Raw genomic sequence first — 27,147 nt, forward strand, 5'->3', positions numbered from 1 at the left:
TCATTCTGCATATTATTTTTACATTATGGTTCTGGTAAAAAGAATGATGAATAGTTTGCAGTGCAGCTAAATATTTTCTTCCCCTCCAAATTCCCACCTGTGTTAATATGATATTGGCTTTTTGTATGCATGTGTACTTTTAATTCTTGTTCTTTAAAAATAAAAGAAAGAACCCTTCTTATAACAGTCCAGCTGTCTACCTTTGCAAGCTCACAAACCTGGACTAGAGGGTGATGGTCCCTTCTGCTGTTGCTTCCCAGCAATGAATATTTAAGGCATGCTTCCCATGCTTTAGAAGGTAGTAAGCCGATATTCATAGACATTGATAGCTTGATCATCTATGAACCTGTCCAATCCCCTTTAAAAACTATCCAAATATGCTATTACCACAATTGTTGGCATTAAATTCTAAAGTGTAAGTATGTGCTGTGTAAAAATAGTGTTATTCTACTGGTTCTGAATCTGTCTGCATTCAGTTTCAGTGGATGATCCTGTGTCACAACACTGTGAGAGAGGGATATATTCTTCCCTCCATGCCCATTATTTATGCCATGCATGATTTTATGTATCTCTATCAGGTCTCCCCTTACTATCTTTGTTCTTTGCTAAAGAGCTGTAGTTGCTATAGTCTTTCCTTGTAGGGCAGCTGTTCCAGTTCCCTAATAATTCTGAATGCCTTCTTTGCTTCTTTTCTAGCTCCATAAAAACTTTTTAAAGTGCAGTGACCACTAAAGAATAATTACTTCAGGTATGAATCAGCTGAAGTAATAAGATAATTAGATTCAGATAGAAATCCTGGTGTAGATGATTTAATAGCTAAATATTTTAAATAATTCTAAGAAAACAGGAGGTAAATTGTTGATAGATTAATTGATTATATGCCATCAAGTCAGTGTCGACTCTTAACCACATAGATAGACCTTTTCCAAGATAATCTGGCTCTTCAGTTCTCCCAGCGATGTACCCATTGCCTCTGTAACCAAATCCATCCACCTTGTTGCTGATTGTCCTCTTCTTTTCCCTTTCACCTCTCCACCACTATGAACTTTTCAAAGGAGATGAATCTTTATACAATATGTCATGTCTGTCTGTCTGCCTGTCTGTTCAATCGTGTCCCATTCTCAGAGACTGCCTGGACAAGTCCCTGCAGTTTTCTTGGCAAGGTATTTCAGAATGGTTTGCCATGGCCTCCTTCCTAGGGCTGAGAGAAAGTGACTGGCCCAAAGTGACCCAGCTGCCTTTGTGCCTAGGCATGATTAGAACTCACGGTCACCCAGTTTCTAGCTTGATGCCTTAACCAGTACACCAAACTGGCTCTCATAAAATATATATTTTTTAAAAATGCATCTTCATTAGAATAATAGATTGGAAGGTTTGGAAGGAATCTGGGAGATTTTCTAATCCAATACACTGCCTAGTGCAAGAATTCACTACTATAGCATCCCTAACAGTTAGTTCTCCAAACTTTGCTTAAACACCCCAGCAAAGAAGAGTCTACCACTACCACCCTTACAGTTTACAAGCTTTATAAGCCACTACAATTGAAACTGACTCTGAGCAGCATATAGTTCCCCGTCTTTGTATATTTGAATTAAAAACAAAGTGAAACCTAGCAATATAAATAATAAGATTAGGCAGTTCAATAAGAAAAAAGATAAAAGGTGTAAAAACTGGAAATAACACACTTAATGGGCTAGAAATTAAAATACCATTCCTCACCAGAGGAAGTTATCATAGCATTTTGCCCCCCATGGCCCAATGGAATATTTTAATGGATTTTCTGAAGGCCAGGAGGGAAGGGGCCATTCTGATGTCTGATGGCAAGTTTTTCCAGATGAGTGGGGTTGCATCTGAAAAGGCATGTTTCTGAGGCCCCTGCAGATGGTGGTCCCTTGGAGAAGGACCTGGAGTAAGCCTACCCTACCTGATCTTATTGGGCAGGCAGATGTTATTGAAAAAAGGTGGTCCTGCAAATATCCAAGCCTTGAACCATCAAGCACTTTAAAGGTGACAAACAGTACCTTGAATTGCACATGGAAGCCAACTGGTATCCAATACTGCCTCAAAGTAGAGGTGTCACATGGCATATCAAGGAAAACTCATAACTACTTGAAACACTGCATTTTGAACCAGTTGTAGCTTCTGAATGCTTTTCAAGGGCAGCTCCATGTAGCAGGTGTTGCAACAACCCAATTGAAATTAGTTAGGATATTATTTCTGATGTCTGAATCTATTTCCTTGTAATTTAAACTCATTGGTTCTGTCTTGACTTCTGGAACAACACTGAATAATGTCTTCATTACAGTCCTTCCAAACTTGAAGACAGCTATCATGCCTCCCTGCACTGTTTTCTTCTCAGGTGAAGTGTGCCTAATGCTTCCAACTTTCAATCTCCTTATCATCTTGGTAGCTGTCCTCTGAACACACTCCAGTTTTTCAGTATCGTTCCTAAAATGCAGTGTCCAGAACTGGATGCAATATTCTAGGTGTGCAGAATAGAGAGGAATAGCCAATATGTTCTGATGAAACAAGTCTTATTCAGCATGTTTATATTCACTAGGGCTATCATATCTTGTCTGCAAAAATCTTTGCTCTCATTTAGTAGTTGTCCAGATTTTTGCAGTCCAGGTATGGTAGCTCTAGTATTCACATTTTCAGAAAGTTATAATCTTTTAAAAATAAAGTTAAGTCAGTATATGATATGCTAAAATGAGTGATTATAAAACTGTAAATTGTTATGCTAGAGTGAATAACTGTAGAGAAAAATCAGTTCATACTATACTCTTTTGCATAGTAGTTAGTAAGCAATTTGATGTGTTTTCAAATATTTCTTTATATAAATTTTCAGTATACATAGAGAAAAGAAGGCTAGATTTCTGTATACTGAGAGGAATTGAATGTATTACAATGTGTTATTGTTTATGAAACTTCTTTTTATAATAATTGGTTTATAAATATCTACATTTATTGAAAATTGCACAAAATGCACTGAGGATTTTGATATAGAAAAAACATTAATTCAGAATGTTAATGACAGAATGTGAAGTTTTAATTCTCAACCTGTTACGGAAAATAAGTCTAAATAGGTTAGGTCCTGAATGGCTTCTTTTCTATTAAATGAAAAATATGGCTGTCTCTAAAGGATTGCTACTTCTTTGCAATCTGATACATCATTTTAAAAGTTAGTTTTCTATAAAAACTGTTTTATTAGAGGGCTTTTGCAACTGCTCAAATAAAATAAAGTATGATAATCAGTTAAGTCATCTTGCTTCCAGAGGATATTTGAAATCAAGTTGAAGGCAGATAAAACCCCATCTAGTTGGGCTCTGAAAAATATCCAAAAGCAAAGCAACACATGGAGCACATATGATGCATCTCTTTTGAAACAGAACAATTGTATTGTTTGCATGATTCATGTTCCTCTTTAGAAGTTCCTCGAAGCTGTTTTCATCTGCATGTGTAGCCACTTCACTTTGTGAAAACTTTATGAATTATGGTTAACATATTTTCTAAATTCCAATGAAATGGTTATATGATGCAAATACAATTGCCTTCATTTTGTAAATGTAAATCATTTTAATAGCTAAAGTATGTTGTGGACTACAGAATGTATCTTCAGTGCAATACTGAAAGATTTTGTTCTCACTTTTTTTATTTCTGTGGGATGCTACAAGAAGTGAAAAGTTAAATGCAACTTACTGTATTTATTCATATGATTCCGATATAGCAGTTTTTCCAGGTCACTTGTAATTGATGAACAATCTTGTGTAGATATGGTAGGCAGAACAGATGCATTGTTCAAGGTATAATAAAGCTCTATTGTATCTTTATTGGTTTGGGTCAACCATTCAGGTTTTTCTTTAAAATCATATTAATCTGCATAAAATGACAAGTATAATGTTGTGCCATAATTATGTTGTATAAGTTGTACTGAAAATTCAGTAAATGGGAGTCAAGTTTTAAAAGATTTGTTTCGCTTTAATATATATGGGAGTGCTTTTGAACAGACAATATGCTTGTTTGGCTATTGATCAAATAGCCCAATATTAGCTGCTTCAGTTTAGCAGGGGCTTAATGTGTTTACTTTTGTGCAGTTGGGACTAGTGACTCATGTATGTAAATCTATACAGAATTTTGCTACATGTGGAAAGGTGATTGATCCAAAGAGGTGCACCTAGTATTACCCAAAATGTTGTGATACATAATTGTAAATAATTGATTTAGAATTTAAGAATTTAATCCTGGCAACAGTGACTTGTCCTCCTCACTTGCAGTTAGACTATTGTAACCTGTTCTACATGAGGCTATATTTGAAATGATCTGGAAATTGTAGTTCATACAAAATGCAGTTGCCAAGATGTTAGTGGATGAGAGCCACTCTTATATAATACCTGTCTTTTGGTGTCTGCACTGGATGCCAATAGCTTTCTAAGTCCATTTCTAAGTGCTAGCTTTGTCTTAAAAAGCCTTCCGATAGCTTAGCTCTAGGGTATCTGAGGGATCATCTCCTCCTAATTTATTCTGCCAATGGGTTGCATATTCCAGGGAGGAGATGCTTAGGATCCTACACTTGAAAAGAGATCAAGGGGATGTGGGCCTGTAAGCAGCCCTTCAATATCATAGCACTGATGTTATAGAACACATTGTCCTCATAGGTACTTTTGGGCTGATTGAATTACACTGGATTGACTTAGTGAGATTTTAATTTTATTTCCTTTTTTTTTATGGTAAACTGGACTGCTATTACATGGGTACATATATAGAGTTTCCTGATTATATTTATTGTTTGTGTAGTCATTTTGTTAATTTGGGATTGTTGATGGGTGCTGAGATTTATACTGATTCTCCTTATTGAAAATTTCTCAGTGTGTTGGAAACCAGGTAGTATATAAATATACGTAAATGAATAATTAAAATACTTGAATATGGATTATATACTTTGAGAAACCCAGAACAATTTTTAAAATAATTAAGTCCTGAATATTTAAGTAGCTTTGCAAAAGCTTGGGGGAATATCTGTTCTTTATTTAAAATCCGTAATATGCTGAACCTGTATTAAGGGCAGCTTCCCACCCGTTTGGGCAGCTACAATTTTATATTGAAAATGTTGTTAAAAATCAGTATGTAAGCAGAGAAACTAAAATAAATAGTTCAGGATTAGTTCATGGATGTATGACTGATTACATCAAGACAAATGTGTAAATAGGATTGCTTATTCTCTGGTTGTCCCTCTAGATCAGCCTTTTTCAGCTGGTGTTCTGCAGGACTCTAGGGTTCCGTGAAAGGTCACTAGGAGTTCCATAAGAGATTGTGATTGAAAAAAATAGAGGTTTTTTTTAAAACTTTGCACACCATGCAGTGCTAGTACGCACTGAAACTCAGCTGCTGGCCTTCCACTTTGCTGTTGTTGTAAACATTGTAAAATGTGGATTGTGTACATTAGAAGTGAAAGACATTGTGAAAATTTCAGGGTTTTTTTTTGTGTGTGTGAACTTTATGCAGGGGTTCCCTGAGATGTGAACATTATTTCAAGGGTTCCTCCAAGGTAAAGGATTTGGGAAAAACTGCTCTAAATGATATAGTGTCTTTTTCTTCTTAAACCCAAGCATGAAACAAACCAACCCTGATATCTTTTCTCTGCTGTGTTCCCATGCCATTACTCCATCTTGTTCCCGGCCCATGAGTGAGATATGCTTAAGCCATCATTAGTTGAACCAGTGTTAAAATAATGCATCCCCTTTAAGCTAACAGCATCTAACAATAGTTTATTGGCCATTTCAAGCTGATATGGGCACATGCCCTCCCCTCTGGTTCGTAGTCACTTGTGTCTGTTGCCATTCTGCTATTGTTTCCCTAAAGAGCTGGGCATCAAACAAAGAGATGAAAAACGTTGCCAGGATTTGAAATGGCCTAACAGGCTGAAATAGTCTAAGATGGAAATTATGAGACTACACCTTCCGATTATTTCTAAGCATAGAAGGAGCTGGCATTTGTTGCTTACAGGTATTTCTTGGGTTACAATGGTAATTGGGACTGGAATTTCCATTGCTAAGTGATGCACGTGATGGCATCACTTAGTGACGGCAATCCTGGCAGTCTCAGTTGCTGTCATAACCTGAGGACCACATGGGTCATTAAGTGAAGACCTCACATGACTGTGACATAGGAAGAGGTGGGAGTCCAAGGCTGGTGGGCGAGAGCTATGGGCAAGTGGGTGCTGCGAGTGGGCACTGTGCAGGGAGGGCAGGTGCAGTGAGCAGGTGCTATGGAGTACAGGTGGGTGGGTGGGTGGGCGAAAAAGCAGTTCATTGCTCTTATGGGTACACTGATTTTCAGTAACTAAACAGAGTAACTAATGGATTACATTATATGCACTTTTGTTTATTATAATGTTATTTATTTCTATAAGATTACAATTTTAGGGAAAGTTTACCAATAAGAGCGCATTTGCAGCAACTATTTTTATTGTTATGCCTTAACTACAGTAGTATCTTATACCATTTATACAACAAATTGAAATGATTATTTGATATGGAATATTCACTTTCTTATTATAAAAATCTACATACTTTAAATAGAATTATATTCACTTTATTATATACATGGAAACTTGAATACCATGATACCTAAGTGACAGTTGTATTATAGGTACTATATCAGTAATGAAGTAGAGTCTTATTCATGGGAACCATTTACTTTATATTATTACTTGTTTACTTGTTAATGTATGTAACATTGACACTGGAGCGTTTTTTTCCCCCCTCTTGTTAGCAAACTTGACAGGCCACACAGAGAAGGTGGGCATTGAGAACTTTGAACTCCTGAAAGTTCTTGGGACAGGAGGTAAGAATTATTTTATGTTGCTAATGAAGCATGAATTTACTTTTTAAAACATTCACCAAATAAAATTCTATTTTAGAGATAAAAAGTTTTTTTAATCATCAGGCTGTGATTATTATTTTTAAAAGATTCTTCTTTAACACATCTGCATTTTCAGCATTACGGCTTGTCATGTCTCAGTTGGCAAACTTAGTCTGGGGGTTGGGCTTTCAAACCTGGGCTGCAAAAATTTAGACACCCATTTGATCTCAGTAAAATGAAACAGAAAACTCTTAACCCTTTGTGGCCATCTAGTGATTGTCCAGATTTTTGCAGCCAGGATATGGTAGCTTTAAAAATGAATGGGATGGGCAGGCAATTAGGGGTGTTAGTAGGTCAATGTTCCTTCCCAGCTAAAACAGGCAGACAAGGTATTAAGTAGAAATTTTATTATTTATTAGATTTGTATCCTTCCTTTTAGTTAGGAGCTCATGGCAGTGTAGATTTTGCTCCTTCCTCATAGTTTTCCTTACCACAACAACCCTGGGGATAGGTTGGGCTAAATGAGAATAATTGACCATGGTAATCACCCAGTGAGCTTCCATGAGTGAAGGTTGGTTAGAGGTACTGGGTCTCCCCATTCCAATTCCAATACATTAACTTCCAGGACCACTCCATTTCAGGCAATCCAAACAAAATACCCAATTGAAAAGGCTGAAATAGCTGCAAAGTCAAATACAAACTGATTCAATCCAAAGCATTCTAGGCAACTGGTAACAGAAACGTATGAGTATAAATGTTGTTTTCAGCATTGGAACATCTCCATATACTTAGTTTTATATTCCATATTTCAAGTCTCTGCCAAAATGCGGTTGGAGTACAGTTGTTCAATTCAGAATTGGTCTAGTCAGGAGCAACAGTGATTCTGAAGTAGACTTATTCTCAAGGAGCCTTTTCCTGCAGTCTTGTCCTTATTTGCGTCTCAGCTTTTTGGTTTTGATCTGTTGCCATCCTCCTGCAGATTAAAACAGCTCAGAATCCTGATGGGTCAGGCTGGCGGTACTTCAGTAGAAGTTCTAAATCTTCTGCACTTGCCCTTATAGCTAGCATGGACAGGATCTATGCCGTATATGTAAAAAAAAGTTGCCGTTCCAGATTTGCTTTGAAAAATAAGTAAAAGTGAAATTGGTAATGTTTTGACTGAGACTGAGTTATAAACAAGAAGGGCCTTTGAAAATTTTACTACTGTCATGATTTAGCAAGGAGCCATAGGGAGCCTTCCCCTAAGCCACAGTTTTCACATGTGTAATATAGATTTATTATTGTAGAGATTGTGAAACATTTTAAATACTTCAAGGTGCTATAAAGATGTGAAGGCTGTTCTTGATGGATTCTGTGCACATTTGCATAGGTGTCTATGAAAAGGTGAAGTCCAGTTCCCTAAAACCAGAACGGAGCCAGGGTAATTACAATTCTGAATCCAGGATGGAGCTAACTAGAAAATAAATATTAGTGAAACATCAGATTATTTCCTAGTAAACAGCAATAAGTAGGTCTTTCAAATTGGTTGTGTTCTTATTGAGTCAGTAACTGTGCACTTCTGTGATGTTGGCTGAAATATTTCCTGTTGCTTCCTGAGAGTTACCAGCAAATGTAGACTTCGATGTTTCTTTGGTGCTTATCTTAGTGGCTTTTCAATGGTAGCTGGTATTTTATGTGGCTAAATCTGTCATTATGAGGCATCTACTGTCTGGTGCCATTCATCCAGGCACTATCCTAGCTTCCTGTGTAACATCCCTACTCTGCTGCATGCAAAATAGTTCTGGACCTTGAGACTTATGCATTATTTCCTGCAGTCCTAAACCTTACGTAGTTAGAACACTTTACGGGCATCTTCCTAACTCTCCTAAAAGGTTCGTATCAGCCTTTCTGAGCTTCCTGAAATTCGTATAGTTTGGTGGTCTTTAATTAGGGCTATCAGATCTGAGCTGTGGACATCCAGATAACCACTAAGTGATTGTAAGGAGCTGGAATTTCCTGTACCTCTGTAATTCTACAAGTAGAAATCAGGATTCAGATTTCTAATAATTGAGGCTGCAAGTGATCTTTCTGCATACCCAAAGTAAACCTCAGTTAACACAGTGGGACTTTCTTCTAAGTAAACATATAGCAGTTGAGTTAGTATAGTTATTAAAATGTGAATCTACATGCAAACTAGAAAAGGATTATTGAATCATCCTATGCAAAATCACATTCTATTGAAGTACTTTATGTTATTGTCCTCCTATGAGGTTTGAAAAGCAAAAGTAGCTATGAGGGAAAAAGTCTAAAGAGCATCTAGAAAGAACATGTGTTTCTTCTTATAATAGAGTGTGTCTGTTTTTCTAAAACACGTTCATCAGCAAAATGGTAAAACAAGAAAAAGGGGAGGAAGAAGAATCAGTGTGGCTGATGTCTTTGATATAGTGTGGGAACAGATTTCTCTGAAGTCTTCCTGAAAGGAAGAAGACAATAAGCATTGGTCTTCCAGTATTTTTTTAAATATAAAATCAAGTACCCTAAATAAAATACTCAGATTCCTTTGAATATAAGCAACAGGTCAACCAGGTAAACTTTATATTCAAAGCTGGAGATGATTACATTAAACAAAAAGAATAATTATGAAACCCAAATCAAGTTGGTTGATTTTATGTATGTAACTGATACTGTTTTGAGATTTATTTTTATTACTTTTGTAAACTGCTAGTATGCTTATATTATTTTCTTGCTTTTCAGTTGTCCCATTTTAACTCTGATAGCTCTCTTCTCCTGAGTCTCTTGTTAGGAATTAGGATTTTACATTTGTTTTTGGGCATAGCTCTGGACTCCATCCTTAAAATAATATTTAATATGTTAATTAAATCAAGAAGGTAAACAAATGACACTAGGTTTAAAGATTTCAGTTGTTAAGTTTGTTATTTTGAAAGTAGCTTGATTTGAGCACTCTGCTCTGCTGTGAAGGTGGAATTATGGAATTGTGATGGGAGGTTGGCTGCTACTGTGTTATACCTGTGTAATATTTTTGGTTTTAGCTTATGGAAAGGTATTTCTGGTGAGGAAAATCAGTGGTCATGATGCTGGCAAATTGTATGCAATGAAGGTATTGAAAAAAGCAACAATAATTCAAAAAGCCAAAACAACTGAACATACAAAGACTGAACGACAAGTACTAGAGCACATTCGACAGTCTCCATTTTTGGTCACTTTGCACTATGCTTTCCAGACAGAATCAAAGCTTCATCTCATCTTGGGTAAGTGTAAAAAGGAAAGAAGCACAGAAGGAAAGAAAAAATATTTTCATTTGTTGTTCCAGTTAGGAAATTAGTTCCTCCCCCCCTCCCTTGGAATTTTATGTGATTCAGTTATACACAATAGAACAGCTACCACAAACATTTGAACATCAAACTCTAATCTATTATACAGATTTATGAGAATCAAAAGCATAAATCATTTATGCAGATTTTCTCCCCTTTGAGAGCTATCCAGCCAGCCAGCCAGCTATTCGTTGCCTCTGATTAAATAATTATTTGTGCAACTTGTTTTGTCACCAAAAAAGTCAGCTCTTGAATCCAACAAAATCTAGCTGATTATGTTAAAATCCATTTGTTGAATGAATTGTCATCTGGCAGGCATATTCATTTTTCCTCAGCTGAGTTGGATAACAGTGCTGTCCATCTTAAAAGAACTACTGTACATTGAAATCTCATTTTAGTAGATGAACTTGGGGGAGAGAGGTCTATTATTCAAGAATGTTTGTTGAATCAAAGAGAGGATATTGTAAAGATTTGTATCTTTAATATGATGGCATCAAATCATGTAACTCATAGCAGAAATTTGGTCTATTGCATGCAATGCTCATTGTATTGAAGTCCAGTAAATTGAGGTTTCAATGTATCTTTCATTTGATTTCTAATGTGAAATCAAACCTTTTCAGTTCTGTAACACTGTTGACATTTTTCTTGTCCATGGTTAACTGAATCATGCAAGGGTATAAGTCTAGGTTTCTGGGCCCCAAGGCAACCCTTCAGATCAGTCTCCTCAGTGATGAGACAGTTCAGGCACCCTGTCTCCCTCAGGGTGTGGCAGCTGAGAATGGGTGAGAGAAGTGGAGGAGGCTTTGCAATTTAGCTATTGGGAACTTTGCAATTTAGCTATTGCAGTCCAAATCTCTTGCCTTAATTTCTTCACAATTTCCTGGGTTTGTACAACAAATTGAATCATGAACTATTCACGCTGGCAGAATCTGCTAACTAAGCACAGACTAGTGAACCTAATTTTAGCCTAGTGTATAATATAGCCCCAGTGTTCTTTTTTTTTTTTTAATCTTTTAATTATTATATAGGTAGTCCCTGGGTTAAGAATGTCTGGGTAACAGTTGACCCATAGTTAAGAATGGAGCCTATTGTAGCAAACTTTGAGTTGAATACACAGTAGTTTCAGTTCATTACATAATGGTTCAAGTTGTTACACAATACTATTTATACAGTATTATACAATAATACTGTTCCAGCTTACATACAAATTCAACGTAAGGACAGACCTTGGTAACAGAACTTGTTCTTAAACTGGGGACTACCTGTACTTTATAAAGGTAACTGTAACTATTTTGAGTTTTTTAACTTTTTCAATTATTTGAAAGCAAGTTAATCTAGAATTGAGACATTTCATAGCATTCATGTGAGAGTCCAGATAATTTTCCAAAGGAAGCAACTGCAGCTAGTGAGGGAAGCAAACAAAAAGATTGTGTAACATTCACTACCATGTGGTACAAAGCATATTTTTGGAATCAATTCCGAAGTTTTGCAGATCCCTAGTAAATAACTCAGCTTCCTGTATCTTAGATTACATAAATGGAGGAGAACTTTTTACCCATCTTTCACAAAGAGAGAAATTTAATGAAGATGAGGTACGGATATATATTGGGGAGATTGTATTGGCATTGGAACACCTACACAAGGTGAGACCATGTTTTCAACTTTTTTGAGAGTAATTTATTGAAAGGAAAAATGTACAAAGATATTAAAGTCAATCATAAGATGGTGTTTACACTGTGGGTAAGCACGCACAAATCTGTATTTAACAGCTTGTGATATGATATTTTGTGGAATGTGTTTATGTGACATGGCCACCATGAACCATGATTTAGTCACAAGCACTTCAGTTGACACTTCCAACAAGTGATGTGATTGCTATCCATCTATCCATACTTTATTTTCTGGTACACATGTTGTGCAAGCTTAGTGCAATGCCTAATTCCAGTTAAAATTATTACTGATATATTTTACATAATTCTACACTGATTTGGACAATAGAACCATAAACATTATTCTGTATAAAACACAACCTTTTTAATGCTAGTAATCAGGCTAAAATTTTAAAAATATTATCCTTATTTTATACATGAAATATGTAACTTTCAGAATAAATACAATTTCTTCATAGTTATCATGGGCATTTTTCCATTTGACACGGTCTGTATTTGAAATATATTGTTAAGTGCCAATATATGAACACATTTTAACCTGCTCTGCTTAGTAGTATACAATTGTTTTAATTTTTTTTCAGTTGGGAATTATCTATCGTGACATAAAACTTGAAAATATTCTTCTTGACTCAGATGGACATGTAGTCCTGACTGACTTTGGACTGAGTAAGGAGTTTATTAGTGATGAAGTAAGTATCTGCATATTAAGTGACTCTCTAAATGGGCCAGAAAATCAATGCATTGATTTTTTTTCCTCTAGGAAACCTTTTCTTTTTTCCCACTGAGCTTGTATAAGTATGGTTAACCTGGGGTGGAGAGATCAGATTTATCCTGTGGGATAATTTGTGATTCTTATCCAAAAGACAGATAGACAGACAGGCAGATAAATAGATAGATTTTAAAGAACACTGTCTTATATACTACTACTAATGATATTATACAGAGGAAGCCAAACGTATCTGGAGAAGACAAGATTGAACAGAATGATGTAAATCCTAGGAATAAGCTTTTTCCTTGTTTTTTTTTTCCTCTTGTGATTGTGGTATCAGTTACTATATTGGCTATAATCTTGTCTTATTTTTTCAGAATGAAAGAGCTTATTCTTTCTGTGGAACTATAGAATATATGGCTCCAGATATTGTCAAAGGAGGGGATACAGGACATGATAAAGTATGTTTTTGATGAAAATGAATATAATTTGTCTATTTTTTGATTGAAAGCCAGTTTATTGTAGTGGTTAAGGCATCAGGCTAGAAACCAGGAGGCTGTGAGTTCTGCCTTAGGCCCAAACCAGCTGGGTTACATTGGACCAATCACTCTCTCAGCCTTAGGAAGCAGGCAGTGGAAAACCACTTCTGAAATCTTGCCAACAAAACTGCAGAAACTAGTCTAGGCAGTTGCCAGGAGTCAACAAAAAACAAAAAACAATAAAGATTAAATTGCAACCTACTCTGTGGTAGATAAAATATACTTTTTATATTTTTCAATGGAAGATATTTGGAACTTCTTACAGTTAAAACAGTGAATAAATCAAGTATTTCAAAATTTACAAAGTTATATTAAAAGCCCAGTCTTTAGATTATCTTGTGTTATACAACCAGTGAATGCTATAACTGAAATACTGTGAATATGAGGGTGCATCTTTCTTATGCAGCGTAGGTGCCTGTGGAATAGGATTGATTGTCATAAAAGATCAGTCACATTATTTGCCAGTGTAACAGTATCCTGTATTTAGCAAAGTAGTGGGGAAACACCAGCACTAGCAGCTCAGAAAAAACAGCTTTTTCTAAACTTTGACTAGGAGTGATGATTGATGTTTTCTATTTTCAAAATAGTTTCTTGCACTTGAAAATAAAATGCATTATATCTAATATGATGTATAGTATATATTTTGATATAATTAATTATACCAGAGAGTGAACCTGGAACTTTCTAAATGCAAAGCATATGTTGTTTCACTGACCTTTAGCTGTTTAGATTAAAAAGTCCTTGCTTTAAAAATAAATTAAACAATAAAACAAATCCTTTATATTCTTCCAAGCAGTAATTTTCTGAGAAGTAAATAACTTAAAGAGGTAACTTTTCTAATTCCTTAACCTGCTGCCAATACCTGTCAAGACCCCAGTGTATGTACAGGATATCAAACTAAGACCAGATTCAACCATACCTTTAGCTTTGGAAATGTACTTTGGATCATTTACTGTCTATCAGCACAATCTATTTCATAGGATTGTTCATCTGGGGAAAAAATGGAGGAGGGAATCCTCTGTATGTTTGTTGAGCTTTAGAGGAAGGACAGAATATATATCTAATGAATGAATAAATAAATAACCTGTTGAAGCATGATTAACAATAATTAAAATAGGCAATTGCACCATCTCTATATATACATTGCTTCAGCATTTTGCCTTTAATGAAATCCTCTAATTAATTACAAATTCTGATTAAACTTACCTCCTTACACTCCTTTAGTTGGCAGGAGTGGAGCTTTGTGACCAAAAAAGACAGCCATTTTTATTTTTTCATATGTACTAGAGGAGAGTACAATGGGAACTACATGAACTTGCCATATCTCACTTTCAGATTGTGTTATTGTTATATATTGGTGTCTGAATACTTTGAATAAATACTAATATCTTAATTGTTTTCAAGAACTAATAGCATTAGATTGTAATTTGCATGCAATTTATTTACATATAAGCTGTAGCTTACATTTTTGGTACATTTTAATTTTATAAATTAAAATCTCTTTATATACCTCCTAATTCTAAAAATAACCGCATAGTTTATTTTATTTCCTAGAAAAGTTGCATTAGTAATGTTCATTAATATATCATTATTTTATAGGCTGTTGATTGGTGGAGTCTAGGTGTTCTTATGTATGAATTATTAACTGGAGCATCACCTTTTACAGTTGATGGGGAGAGAAATTCACAAACTGAAATATCTAGGTAAATTATCAATTACAAATTGATTGATAGTTTTAAAATCTGTCTCTCAAAAACATTTTGTACTTTGCAGATATAATGGAATCATTAAGTTGTTATCCCTTCCATTGCTTATAGTATCTGAGGGATTAATGAATGCTGTTGGAGAATTTTGAGAATCTAATCTCAAGGAGGAGAATGTTCCATAACATGGGGGCTGCAACAAGGGAACATTGCTTGTATTAGGGACAAAAATATCCTCTGTGACATGAAGCTAGCACATTACCTATGGTCATAACTGGATAGAGATAGCCTTACTGCAGTAGTCCATGCTGTGGTAAACTGTCATCTAAATTATTGTATATCACTATTGTATAGTGAATGGAGATACACTATACTTTGTTGTCATGTTTTAATTTATTATATTTTAATGTTTTGTGTCCTTACTTGTAAGTCACTCTCAGGTTTTGATAATGGGGCAGCATGTAAGTCAAATTAATAAAGTGTTGTGCCTAAAACTGCCTTTGACGATGATCTAGAAGTGTCAGTTTACAAAATATGGTTACTGGAATATCTACTTCAACTGGGAATTAGGCATCATGATTGTATAACATCACTATTACATTATGTTCATTGGCTTCATTCATTGGCTTCATTGGCTTCATTCACTGGCTGGTGTAATGTGATTTCGGTTTGTTTTGGGGTTGAATTCAAAATACTAACATTTTAAACTCTTTACAATTTAGGACCACAATACAGTATAGAATGGCATATCTTTTTCCTACCTGCATATTTCTACTCAAGCAGTGCAGCCATCTTTGGTGGCCTTGTTCTCTGTGTTCCTGCAAGTAAGGGAGTGGGTACTAGGAGCAGACATTATTGAAATGTTCTTCTTAGACTGAAATACCTAGCATTCCTCAATTGGCTTTGCTTTTTTTTTTTCCTTAGTACCAGGAAAATTTCTTCTTATTTACATGGACTTTTAATTTTTTTTTCTAAATTTAGGGCTGCAGTTATTTTATTTCTGCTGTTTTATCTCTGCTTTTTAAGTAACTACTCTTTGATTGTTTTAAGTTACTGTTTTACCAATTTAACTTCATTTAAAATACATAACACAGTATATTTTAACTGCATTTGTTGCTTTGTTGTACATTTTTTCCCACTGCTATTACAGGGCAACTAATACATTTTAGAATTGTTTTGAATTCCCAAAATAATCAACTATCCATTTACTTCAGGAGAATATTAAAAAGTGAACCTCCATATCCACAAGAAATGACTGCATTAGCTAAAGATATAATTCAGTGTCTTCTAATAAAAGATCCCAAGAAAAGACTGGGTTGTGGTTCAGGGAGTGCTGATGAAATCAAACAACATCCCTTCTTCCAGGTAAAAATAAATTTTGTCTGTTTTTTTTTTAACTGTTCATTTTTGTATTGGCTTTTTTTTTTTTTAGATGTTATCCAGCAGACACTAAAAATAAGGTCTTTTCAGTAGTATTACTAAAAGATGGAATCCCTGGAGAGAGACGTCAAATTCCTTCTGTGTTTATGTGCCCTCGGAAGCAGATTCACATGTTTCAGCAGAACCTTGAACCTGAATTTGGTTAACTGTTCTAGTGTAAAGTGCTGTGAGTTTTTCCTTTGTATATTTTAGGGGCATTTCATTGTGGTTTAGTAATTTCACTATTTGGCATGTAGCAAAAGACAATGCAATTGCTTCTGCCATCCCCTTTACCATTTAAGTTTTTGAGCAGATGGGAACGCTTAAAAAAAAATACAGGGCTACAGCCACCCACCATTTTTATTTCCTAAGAATAACTGTGGGACCTAAATTTATGTTTATAAATGAAGCTAATACTAGAAACTGAGCTTTTGCATTGTAGGAGGTACTGCCTTTAAGCCTGGCAGTCTCAAAGGCAGTACCTCTGGGCACATTGGTACCTATAGGGGTCATATTGAAGGCAGGATATGAATCTAATCAATAAACAAATAATGCCTCCCTACTTTTTCAGTAAATCTGTCTGAAGTATGTATGAATAATTTTCTTCAGGGATATTGTCATTATTTGCAATTTATTTAGCAATTGCTTTGAACAGTAATCATGATGAACCTACAGATGTGATTATTTCTTCTGCATTTTATTCTCAATTACATTTGCCAATTATATACCTTAATGAATCCTGTAATCCTGTGCATAGAATAAGTTCAATTATATTTGAATAGGTATAAATGGGGATGTAAGCCATGATCTAATTTCTCTGAACAATTTGTATTGACAACTGACACAATTATATTTTTGTTCATTCACTCTTTTCTATGTTTAATTTAATATATTGATTCAGAAAATCAATTGGAATGACTTGGCTGCCAAAAGAGTGTCTGCTCCATTTAAACCAATTATTCGTGATGAGTTGGACGTTAGTAATTTTGCAGAGGAGTTTACAGAAATGGACCCAACATATTCTCCAGCAACCACTCCAGAGGCTGCAGACAAGCTTTTCCAGGTACCTGTCATATAATAATATTACTAAAAATTTGTGGAGAGATCATTTAGAAATTAAATAAAATTGTCTGTCTATCTCTCTCTCTTTTTCTCTCTCTCTGTTGGTTGAAGTGAATGACAACTGTAGTGTTAGAAGAGACATGTTAATACTAGTATAAACAAGCACACTAAATAACCACTGCTATAAGTCAGATATAGTCATGCTTTAGAGATGTTTTACACAATTACAAATTGTGTATCTAGCATCCATAGATGTCAATAGTAAAGTGAAACTACATCAACATTGCAAAATGTGCACTTACATATATGCATCCTGTCCTTTGGCACAAGTATGTATGTTGTGGGTTTTGCATAATGTTCCATCACTTACACTCCCACACAGATTCCTATCCCAATATTAAGAGAAAGTATTTTTAAAAAGTAGCATTCTTTGGGGCATATTGAGTATAATGGGTGTGTAATAAACTGCAAAGAATAATAAAAAGGGTGAAAAATTAGCCAACATCATCTGTGACCTATCAGCTCAAATTAGTGATTTGTTTAAATACAAAGAAAAAAACTGAGAATGAAACTTAAGGTCAGGTTTTGATTTTCCCAACAATATTTCCCTCACAAGAAATATTCTTTCAGAAATTGAGATTCCATTCTGGAAAGAGTTAAAGACCTGGCTCTGCCAGCTTGTGTGGGGCAATGGGAGCTCTGGTCGATCCTGGGGGTGGCTGGCGCCCTGATGACGCTCCCTGAGCTACTCACCAATTCCACCAATTCTTGGAATCTATTTATTATTTAAGACTTTTTTTATATTGTATTTTAATTGATTTTATCTTTTTTGTAAACTGCCAGAGTCGCTTTTTAACAAGGTGGGCAGTGAGGAATTTGATATATAAATAACATTTTTTAAAAATGATTAAAATTGTTGTGTTATAAGGTTCAAAATAAAATAAGAAAAACAGTATGTGCATACTCATTCATCTAATCTTTACAAGTTTAAAATATTAAGAGAGATTGGGAAAACTTGCTTATGGGCTGGTTAATGCACTAGGGAGATTCCATGGCCTCTCAGGGGATGGGAAATGATTTTGCTTTCTCCGTCGTTGGTGTTGTTTTGCATGCAGCAAGGATGAACTGAGGCATATAAGGTGCAATTACAATAAGAAAGATGTAGAGAGAAGAGCAGATAGCAGATTGGACATAGAAATGGTTGCAGAATAAGGCAGAAATGTAGGAACAGGCTGGGAAAGTATAAACTGTCATCGCTGAGTGGCATATGAAGGTTAGGGGAAAGGTAATACAAATTGTATAGAGATAGAAAGTAAAAGATAATGGCAGGATAAAAAAAATGCTAGTTGGACTTGAAAAGCATATTGTTTATAAGTGACAGACTGGCTATAGAAACACCATCCAGTTCTTTTTTCATAAATGCTTGTGGTTCTAGACCATATATGCTTGATAACTCAGAGAGCCTAATTGTGGAATGTGCTAGAAAAGAATTTAAATACTTTATCCACAAAGTGAAAAAATAATAGGAGAAATATAAAATTAGAAAGAATCTAAGAAGCTATTACTACATTGGTATATTTAAACATATTATAAAGCTTAATACCTGAACATGTCTTTCTGGATATAATTATTGCAAAACAGGCAAATCAATCTGGTTTGTTGAGAAATAAACTGAAGTGAGTGTAGTGAGATTAAGTCAGTCATAAAAACTTAGAACAAATGATGGGTTTCCTTTCTGGTTTCTTTCTGTTAGAGGTAGCTGTTGTACTAGATTAATACAACACAGCTGGCAAAAAACAAGCCATGGATAGATGGTATACCACTGTTGCCACTTGTGAATGAAGCACTGGATGCCCGATGGTTAAACTAGCTTACAACAGCTGTATCATGCAAACCACCAAATATATTGCAGGGATCTTCCAGACAACAGTGAAACCTCAGTACTAAGATTATATGATTCTCTCTCCTATAACATAATCAGGGGGTTGAGATCACAGCCTATCCTAGTGACAGTGCTATTACAACTGAATAATGAAATGTCATTTCAAGGCAGAAAACGTATTGCTGCTTTGTGCTTCAGAAACAGTGTGTGCTCCCACTGAAGAGAATTCTTACTTCACTCAGGTCCCAGCTTCTGGGCTCTCTTTTAGCAATATGCTGGTATGATTGGGAAAGATATCCAAATGCAAAACTGCTCATTCACCAATATTGGTACAGGTCCTCTACATGGGGCTCACTTGGAGACCACCAAGAAGTTACAAGTGGTAAAGAATAGTGTTAGATACTTTCTGGCCAGTCTCCAACCTTCCAGTTTTAGGGAAGATGATGGAACTACAGCTCCAGAAAACCCTGGAAGAAGCAGTGTGTCTGGATCCTTTTTAGCTGGATTTCAGGCCCAGGTATAATACTAAGACAAGATTGATTGTACTTGTGGATGTCACAAGTGGGACTGGGATAGGGGTGGCATGACAGTCCTGGGTCTTCTTAATCTTTTAGTGGTTTTCTGTATTAATGATCATGGTATCATCTTCGAGAGTGGGGAATGGGGAGGACTCTATTGCAGTGGTTCTCCTCCTTTCTCTGTGGTTTTAGTTGGTATTATTTGGGGGGATCAAGCTATGGCCCCTACTTTATGGAGTTCCTAAGCCCATGTGACACCTCTACTTTATATGTTGCTCTGGTTACCAGTTGACTTCCAGATGAACTTCAAGGTGCTGGTTGTTATCTGGGAAGACCTTCCTGACTCAGGACCTGGATATCTCACAACTCCTCTCCAATAGATGCTGCCTGTCCTATTTGTTTGGGCAGGGTTGGCATGCTCCAGGTCCCATCAACAAAATAATAGGATCTTACGGGACCTCAGAGATGCATCTTTGCTGTTGCTTTCCCACTTGGCCCTGGGACAGGATGACTTGTAAACCCACATTAGATATGTGATATTTTAATCTTTTCTATATTTCTTTGATCTGGTATTCCAATGTTTTGTTATTATTACTGGTTTCTTTTGTTCTTGTTTTATGTTACCTGAGTTGCTTTTATGATTAGGTTGTTTGTAAATTAAAATAAATAAAACGTGGAGGCTCAGTTACTGGAAAGTGGTCAACCACCAAGAGCATTTTACACAAGTGCTCAAGGCTCTGCACAATTATCCATGAACTTCTCTGTGCAATTCAAAGGGCTGGTTTTGACCTATAGATCCCTCTATGTCCTGGCACTGAGGTATCTCCAGGATGTCCTCATCTAGCCTGAATAATAAGCTCTTGATAATCTCACTTTGCAATGAGATAGTGGCTGGGGTTGAAACCAGGAGGCAATGTTTTTCTACTACAACACCAACATAATGGAACAGTCTCTCTTTGCATATTTGATTAGAAACCACTGTAATTGTCTCCTGGAAAGCATTAAAGACTGAGGTATTCCAGAAAGCCTTTGCAAGTTGAATGCTGTATTGCTGCTGCTGCTGCCCTGTTAATTGTGATCTGCAGGATGTGATTTAACTGTCATGAGATTGAATAACAGAGACTATGAAAGTATTTTACTGACATTAAGATGTTATTATGTTCATTATGTTATACTGTGTATGTTTTAGTTTTTATTGTTTATGGTGGACGATTTAATGTTTTATGTTTATTATGGATGTTTTATTGTTTGTAGTGTTACATGTACCATGGATGTTGTAATTGTTGCAAACTGCCACAAATTGAATGAAATTTGATAAGTACATACATACATACATACATAACAGGGGTTTCCTGCTTTTAAATTGGAATCTTTTGAGAATTTTTATTACATTTGTATATTTTTGAATTAATCATCCTCCACTCACCCAGTTTCCTCTCAAGATCCTTCTGGAGTTTTTTTTGCATAATAATACAAACATATGTATATAGTGTAGGAGAATACTAGGAATTTCCTTTTTGTTGAGAGGAAGAATGGAAGTTTGTTCATTCATGGACTAATGTAACTTGTGCATGGGACAAGGTACTGAGTTATTGGCCAGGTTGAAGTAGTAGCAAGTAAGCATTAATCAGCTGATAGTTCTCTGTACACAAGTTTTGGCCAGAATTTAGAAATTGAAATAAATTGATTGGGCATATTCTTCAGACAAAATACATATACCATAGATTAGGATTCAGAAAATGTATTAACTTGCAGATAATCTAAAATGGAAGTGATTGCTTTCTATTTCTTCTCATTTTAGCCATACCAGAGAAGGGAAGTGGAAAGAGCAGGAATCTGGAGGTAGCTAGAGCTATTCCTGTTATGACATAAGATGGTTAATTGGGTTGTCACCAATTATAGCAAAACCAAAGTTGTATTTTGAAAAGAACTTCTGCTTGCTGCCTCTTCCGGAAAATTGATGTTGCCTGCTCTGATCAATCAAGATGTTTAAATATTTGGGTGTCTCCTTTCAAGCCTCGGCCATTTGGAACATATAGTTGACCATTTCCACTCAGACTCATTATTTTGCAAATGCCATTCTATGTCCCAGCAGCTATAAAAATATATATATTTATTTAGATCAATTTTATTATATTTAGTTATACTATACAGGTTTAATCCAGTAGCAGACATTTGCAAAGTCTCTCTCTTCCCATACAGCATGTTGAAGAATAAATTGATGCTAATAACATCCAGTTCCTTTACTCCCAAAATAAATGATCAGTTACATTTTAACAGGCTGAAGCCACGTAGTTTATATATAAACATGTTTGTTTATAGACTAGTTTTGCTATAAATATTAGGGCTATGCAGTGCTTTCGATTCAATTCCAGAAAGTGCTTTGGAGCATCTAGGGGTACAAATATAGTACTTATCTACAACTCCTTATAGCAGCTGTATTTTTTCTTGGGATTGTACAACTGCTTTAAAGAGTTGCAGACAGGCGTTGCACTCATGTTCCAAAACATCTTTCTGGAATTGAATCTGAAGCAATGCACACACATATTTCCTTATAGATAGAAAAATCAAAGTTATTAAATATTTCTGGGTAATTCTACTGACATTTTAGATTACCAAATGGGTTTTACAGGTAAAAATGCTTCAAAGTTTGTCCAGTTATAATTTAAATGTGCTTGATTCCTTAACTGTACGGTAGATGTTTTGGGAAGCTAGGCAATGCCATCATGAAAAATCTGTGAGTCAGTATTTTAAAATTCCATACATCAGAAGATAATGTCTTTCAAGTGAGCTTTTACTACTGTGATAATACAGAGTTGCATGATTTTCTTGAACACAGTGACTGATTATCTTCGCTGTTTTTTTTCCAAGTATGACTAACTTAATCATTGAAATGAGAGCTAAAATTAGATAATTTAAAATTTTGGACATAACTGATCTTTTGTTTCCTTTACCTTAGGGATATTCTTTTGTTGCTCCTTCTATCTTATTCAAACGCAATGCAGCCATTATGGATCCAGTTTATTTTCTGACAAAAGTTGACCAACCTGGAGTTACAAATATTGCTAGAAGTGCTATGATGAAGGTAGTCATAAGAATTTATAAGCATTGACCATTCTAACATATAAAATAATTCTATAGTACATAATGTATTTTTGATGTGAAAGATAAAATGCAACTTGATTGATTGATTTTCTGCTGTGCATATAAGGATATCTTATAATTTGGGCTACTTTTGCTAGTAGCCTAGTTAGCAATAGAAATTTTTTGAAAGTAACAGTAGAACTCTTAGGTCCTGGTTGATAGCTGACATTTGACATGAGTGCATCTGGTTAGCTGATGTAAGGCACAGAATTCTGGATTAGCCTTTGTCCAGATCTAGCAGGGAAGTTCTTACGTTCATGTTTTCATCCCACTAAGAAGAAGCTAAGTCTAGAAAGCTATGCAGATTTGCCTATACTGTATGTTCTTGAATGAGTACAGAAAACATACAGATTTAGTAATGTAAACAGTGTTATGGGCATACAATGGACACAATAATACAATTGGCCTCTGTTATTACTGCTTGAAGCACTGACAAAAATTTTTGTCTCTTAGCCCAAACTATCTGGTAATGAAGTTCCTTTTGCACATGCCATTACAGTGTACAAGCTTTCATAGACAGAGAGTTAAGATGCCAGAAAATTATTCCAAATAAGAAACTATGTCTATATCTAGAACTGCAGACATCTTGAGTATATAGTGGCATGATTCTTGTTCAGAAATAAATTGTATTTCAAGATTTTAATCTTTCTAGTATTCATGTAGAAGTATTATCTTTTGAAAGTTGATATATACTGTATATATTATAATTAGCTTTGTTTGCTGAAATTAATATATATTCATAGAGGAATTATTTAAATGGTGGAATACTTTCTGTATCATATTTTTTAGTATCTATATCGTGTTTTTTCTGAAAGAATATATACAGAGCACTTTACAGTGTTAGTTAATATAGCACAGTCATTAACTTTCAATCAGTATGTTGTCTATTTTTTATTTTTTTCAGTAACAGTTAATAAATAAAATGAAGTATTTCTTCTCAGGACTCTGCTTTTTATCTCCACTATGAGCTGGACCTGAAAGAAAAACCACTAGGAGAAGGAAGTTTTTCCATCTGTCGAAAATGCTTACATAAGAAAAGTAGACGGGAATATGCAGTAAAAATAATCAGTAAAAGGTATAAAGACAACCAATACATTATTTCCTTTTTTAAAAATTAAAGTTAGTTTTAATTTTTATGAAACCCTGGAATTTAAATATTCTCTGAGCAGCTTAAGCTATAAAAGAAAACAGGATAGGACAGTAACAAAATTAAAATTATAAAGCTTTGGATGAAACCCTGGAAGCAGTGGAGTCATTATAATTTTACAGTACAAAACCTGGGAAAATAAGAAGCATGCTACAAAATAACATAGTGGCTAGATAAGCCTCCCTGGGAAAATGCTATATTCTTTTTCCTTTTCGTATCTCATTCCTTTAAAGTCTCTGGCCTCCTATTTCTTACTTCCTTTTTATACTTTGCTTACCCTAAAAGGGAGAAGCATGATGGTTATGTATGTATATAAGTTTAATAATAAACTTATGCATACAAGTTTAATAGTAAATAAAATAAATAAATATAGATCTTCACATAAGCTGCCATTCACCTCCGTTCTGATGGCAGTGGCATCTGAAGGAGAATCTCACATTATTTCACTTAGTTAAAAAAGTAAACATTTCTTAATTTTTTGAAAGATAATGCTTTGTTGAAACAAACAACTGTCTTAGATAAAAATATTCAAACATTTTCTTTAAGCACTCACAGCACATACTTCAACTAGAATGGTCCCCAGTGAAGATTTCAATTTACAGAAACACTGAGTTGACAGGGCATTTGGGTCATCAAGTCTATCCAGGTGCCCAGTGAGTGAAGAAAACTCATCATTTAGTGACGGAGAACCTATCATTTTACTTGGTTATTGGTTTCACTGTCAAGCTGCTCTTACTCTTAGGTTTGCCCTAATAAGTTACAGGAAAGAATATTCTGATTAAGTGTCCATTATTTTATCTTCTGCATTCTAAGATGGTAGAAAATAGGTTTTAGTCTTCTTTTTGACACCCCTTCAGATGGTTCAAGAGTGATATGTTGTGCTCCATCAGTATTCTCTTCTGAAGACAGAACATACCTAGTTCATAACTAGAGGTAGTCAGTGTCCTCTTATTTCTACACTCCTGATCATCCTTGTACTCCTTTTCTGAATGCATGCTAGTTTGGCTAAATCCTTTTTAAGTATTGTCCTTAGAACTGAAATTAGTACTCAGTGAAAGATCTGCCCAACAAAGAATAGAGTGGAACTACACTCTTCCTGATGAAGACAAGAAACAGAAACACTTCCTGTCCTCAGCCATACAGTGTAAAGAATACAAAAATACCAGTTCTTAATGTTAGAAGAAATCTTAGCCTTCTCCTTTGTCACAGCCTGAGGACTGTTGGATGACCATGAGGGAGAGCCAGATTCTAGCAGATTTAGAGTTGGTGTGTTCTCTCCTTCCTCTGCCACAGGGTTCCTTCTTCTTTCTGGCATAACCAAAATAAGGCCCATACATTTGTCCCCTGTGATTATATTAGGATGTGGATTTTAAAGGCTCACGATGTTTATATCTAAGGAAATATTTTGATGAAATTGTGCAGTCTAATTTAGGAAGATAAAAGGATTTTATCTTAAAAGCATAGCATTTACAAATCAGTAGTTTGCTTTATTCACTGACTTAATTTTTCAGGCTAGAAGTCAACACTCAGAGAGAAATTACAGCTTTAAAACTCTGCGAAGGACATCCCAATGTTGTGAAATTGCATGAGATTTATCACGATCAGGTATTGCAATATGCTTTGCTTTCTGTATTTGCTCTGCATAACTTTAAGAAGGCAAGCTAGAGGGTGGTGTTTTTAATTTGAATATTAGAAACATGCTAAATGAAAATGAAAGGCACACAAATAAGACACAGTACTTTGAAGGATTTTAGCATTAATTATTTCTGTTACAAGGTATGGAAACATTTTAACTTTCAATTCTTCATTTTTTTCACCTCTCTGAATAAATTAGTAATTGCTCTATGTTGTGTTGGGAGCCACTAATGGACACTGACAGAACAGTTAATCTGTTAAGAAATAAATACATTTATTACAATGTAAGGCTACTGTGAACTTACCTACCACAGAAAATTCTATTATAAATCTTACTTAATTTACTTTTTTAAAAACCTATATTTTATATGCCAGAGAAGAAGGAGAAAAATCTGCAAACATATCCTTCTGTTTACTAAACTAAACTGTACTTATATTCTGTACTTATATTCATGTCAAATTATACATTAAATTATTACGATTCAGGTCAGCTTATTTCATGAGAAAAAATGAGAAATTAGAAGGGATGTTCTTTCTATCCTGTAGCGTGTGTGTCTGTCTATCTATCTAGATAAATACACACACACACATATTTCTTTATATACAGAGTGTACCAAATGTCAGGTCCCACAGGCCAATCACAATATGCTTTATTAATTGTATTAATTCTTTTCAGAGAAATTGTTACTGTACTTAGGAATGTTCAAAGATCATCTGTCAAATGAGTAAGAAAGTGTTTAGAAGAAAATAGTAACTTATCTGAACATTTAGTGTAATTTATACAACAAATTCTCTATAGGGCGTGATCTGTGGTTCTGTCTATCTTATCTATCTATCTGTCCGTCCATCCATCCATCCATCCATCCACCCACATACATACACACACACACAAAGAGAGCACAAAATACATTTCTGTTGATCCTGTTAGTTTCCAAAGCATCAGTAAATTATTCAAATGAATATAATGCCTACAAAAAATAAGGAAACTTCCAGAGTAAAATTGTATTTGTATCTTCTGTCCCAAAAAGAACCACTACAGTACATGACCTCATCATATGATTTATTTGTTTGTTTGTTTGTTTATTTATTAAATTTTTCCCTGCCCATCTCCCCCCAATGGAGGACTCTGGGCGGCTCACCCAAAACATTAAAACCATAAATATATATAAATACATAAAACATAAAAATTTAAGCAAAACATTATTAAAAAAGGAGAAAGTCCAAGAAGATGATAAATCTGGGGCTGAAGGTAGCAGGCCTTTATGGGGCTAGCCATCCCCACGCTTGATGTATTCCCTTCCCACCCCAGGCCAAGTGGCAGAACCAGGTCTTCAAAGCCTGGAATGCCAAGAGTGAGGGGGCCAATCTCACCTCCAGAGGCAGAATATTCCAAAGAGCAGGGGCTACAGCAGAGAAGGCCCACCTTCTGGACCCTGCCAATCGGAGTTCTTTTACCGAGGGGGTACAAAGCATGCCCTCTCTGTGTGATTGGGTGGGATGGGTTGAAGTCATGGGGAAGAGGCAGTCCCTTAGGTAACCTGGTCCCA

The 27,147-nt window shown here is 35.2% G+C and overlaps 1 protein-coding gene across 2 annotated transcripts in view; it reads left to right on the forward strand.

The window, feature by feature from the left end:
- Nucleotides 1-27,147, forward strand: part of RPS6KA5 (ribosomal protein S6 kinase A5) — a 49,672-nt gene that overhangs the window by 2,874 nt on the left and 19,651 nt on the right. For both annotated transcript variants that reach the window (XM_088145232.1, XM_007442569.3), the window contains exons 2-12: nucleotides 6,772-6,843; nucleotides 9,891-10,109; nucleotides 11,700-11,815; nucleotides 12,424-12,531; nucleotides 12,929-13,012; nucleotides 14,690-14,793; nucleotides 16,008-16,158; nucleotides 17,114-17,275; nucleotides 22,634-22,759; nucleotides 23,760-23,893; nucleotides 25,477-25,570. In XM_088145232.1, the coding sequence (XP_088001358.1) occupies nucleotides 6,772-6,843; nucleotides 9,891-10,109; nucleotides 11,700-11,815; nucleotides 12,424-12,531; nucleotides 12,929-13,012; nucleotides 14,690-14,793; nucleotides 16,008-16,158; nucleotides 17,114-17,275; nucleotides 22,634-22,759; nucleotides 23,760-23,893; nucleotides 25,477-25,570 (1,370 nt within the window). The remainder of the gene's footprint in view (nucleotides 1-6,771; nucleotides 6,844-9,890; nucleotides 10,110-11,699; nucleotides 11,816-12,423; nucleotides 12,532-12,928; nucleotides 13,013-14,689; nucleotides 14,794-16,007; nucleotides 16,159-17,113; nucleotides 17,276-22,633; nucleotides 22,760-23,759; nucleotides 23,894-25,476; nucleotides 25,571-27,147) is intronic.

Source organism: Python bivittatus, unplaced genomic scaffold (genome assembly GCF_059951505.1).
Source record: "Python bivittatus isolate LINGU-HERP-01145 unplaced genomic scaffold, Pbiv_v1 ctg000480_np1212, whole genome shotgun sequence".
NCBI classification, from domain to species: domain Eukaryota; kingdom Metazoa; phylum Chordata; class Lepidosauria; order Squamata; family Pythonidae; genus Python; species Python bivittatus.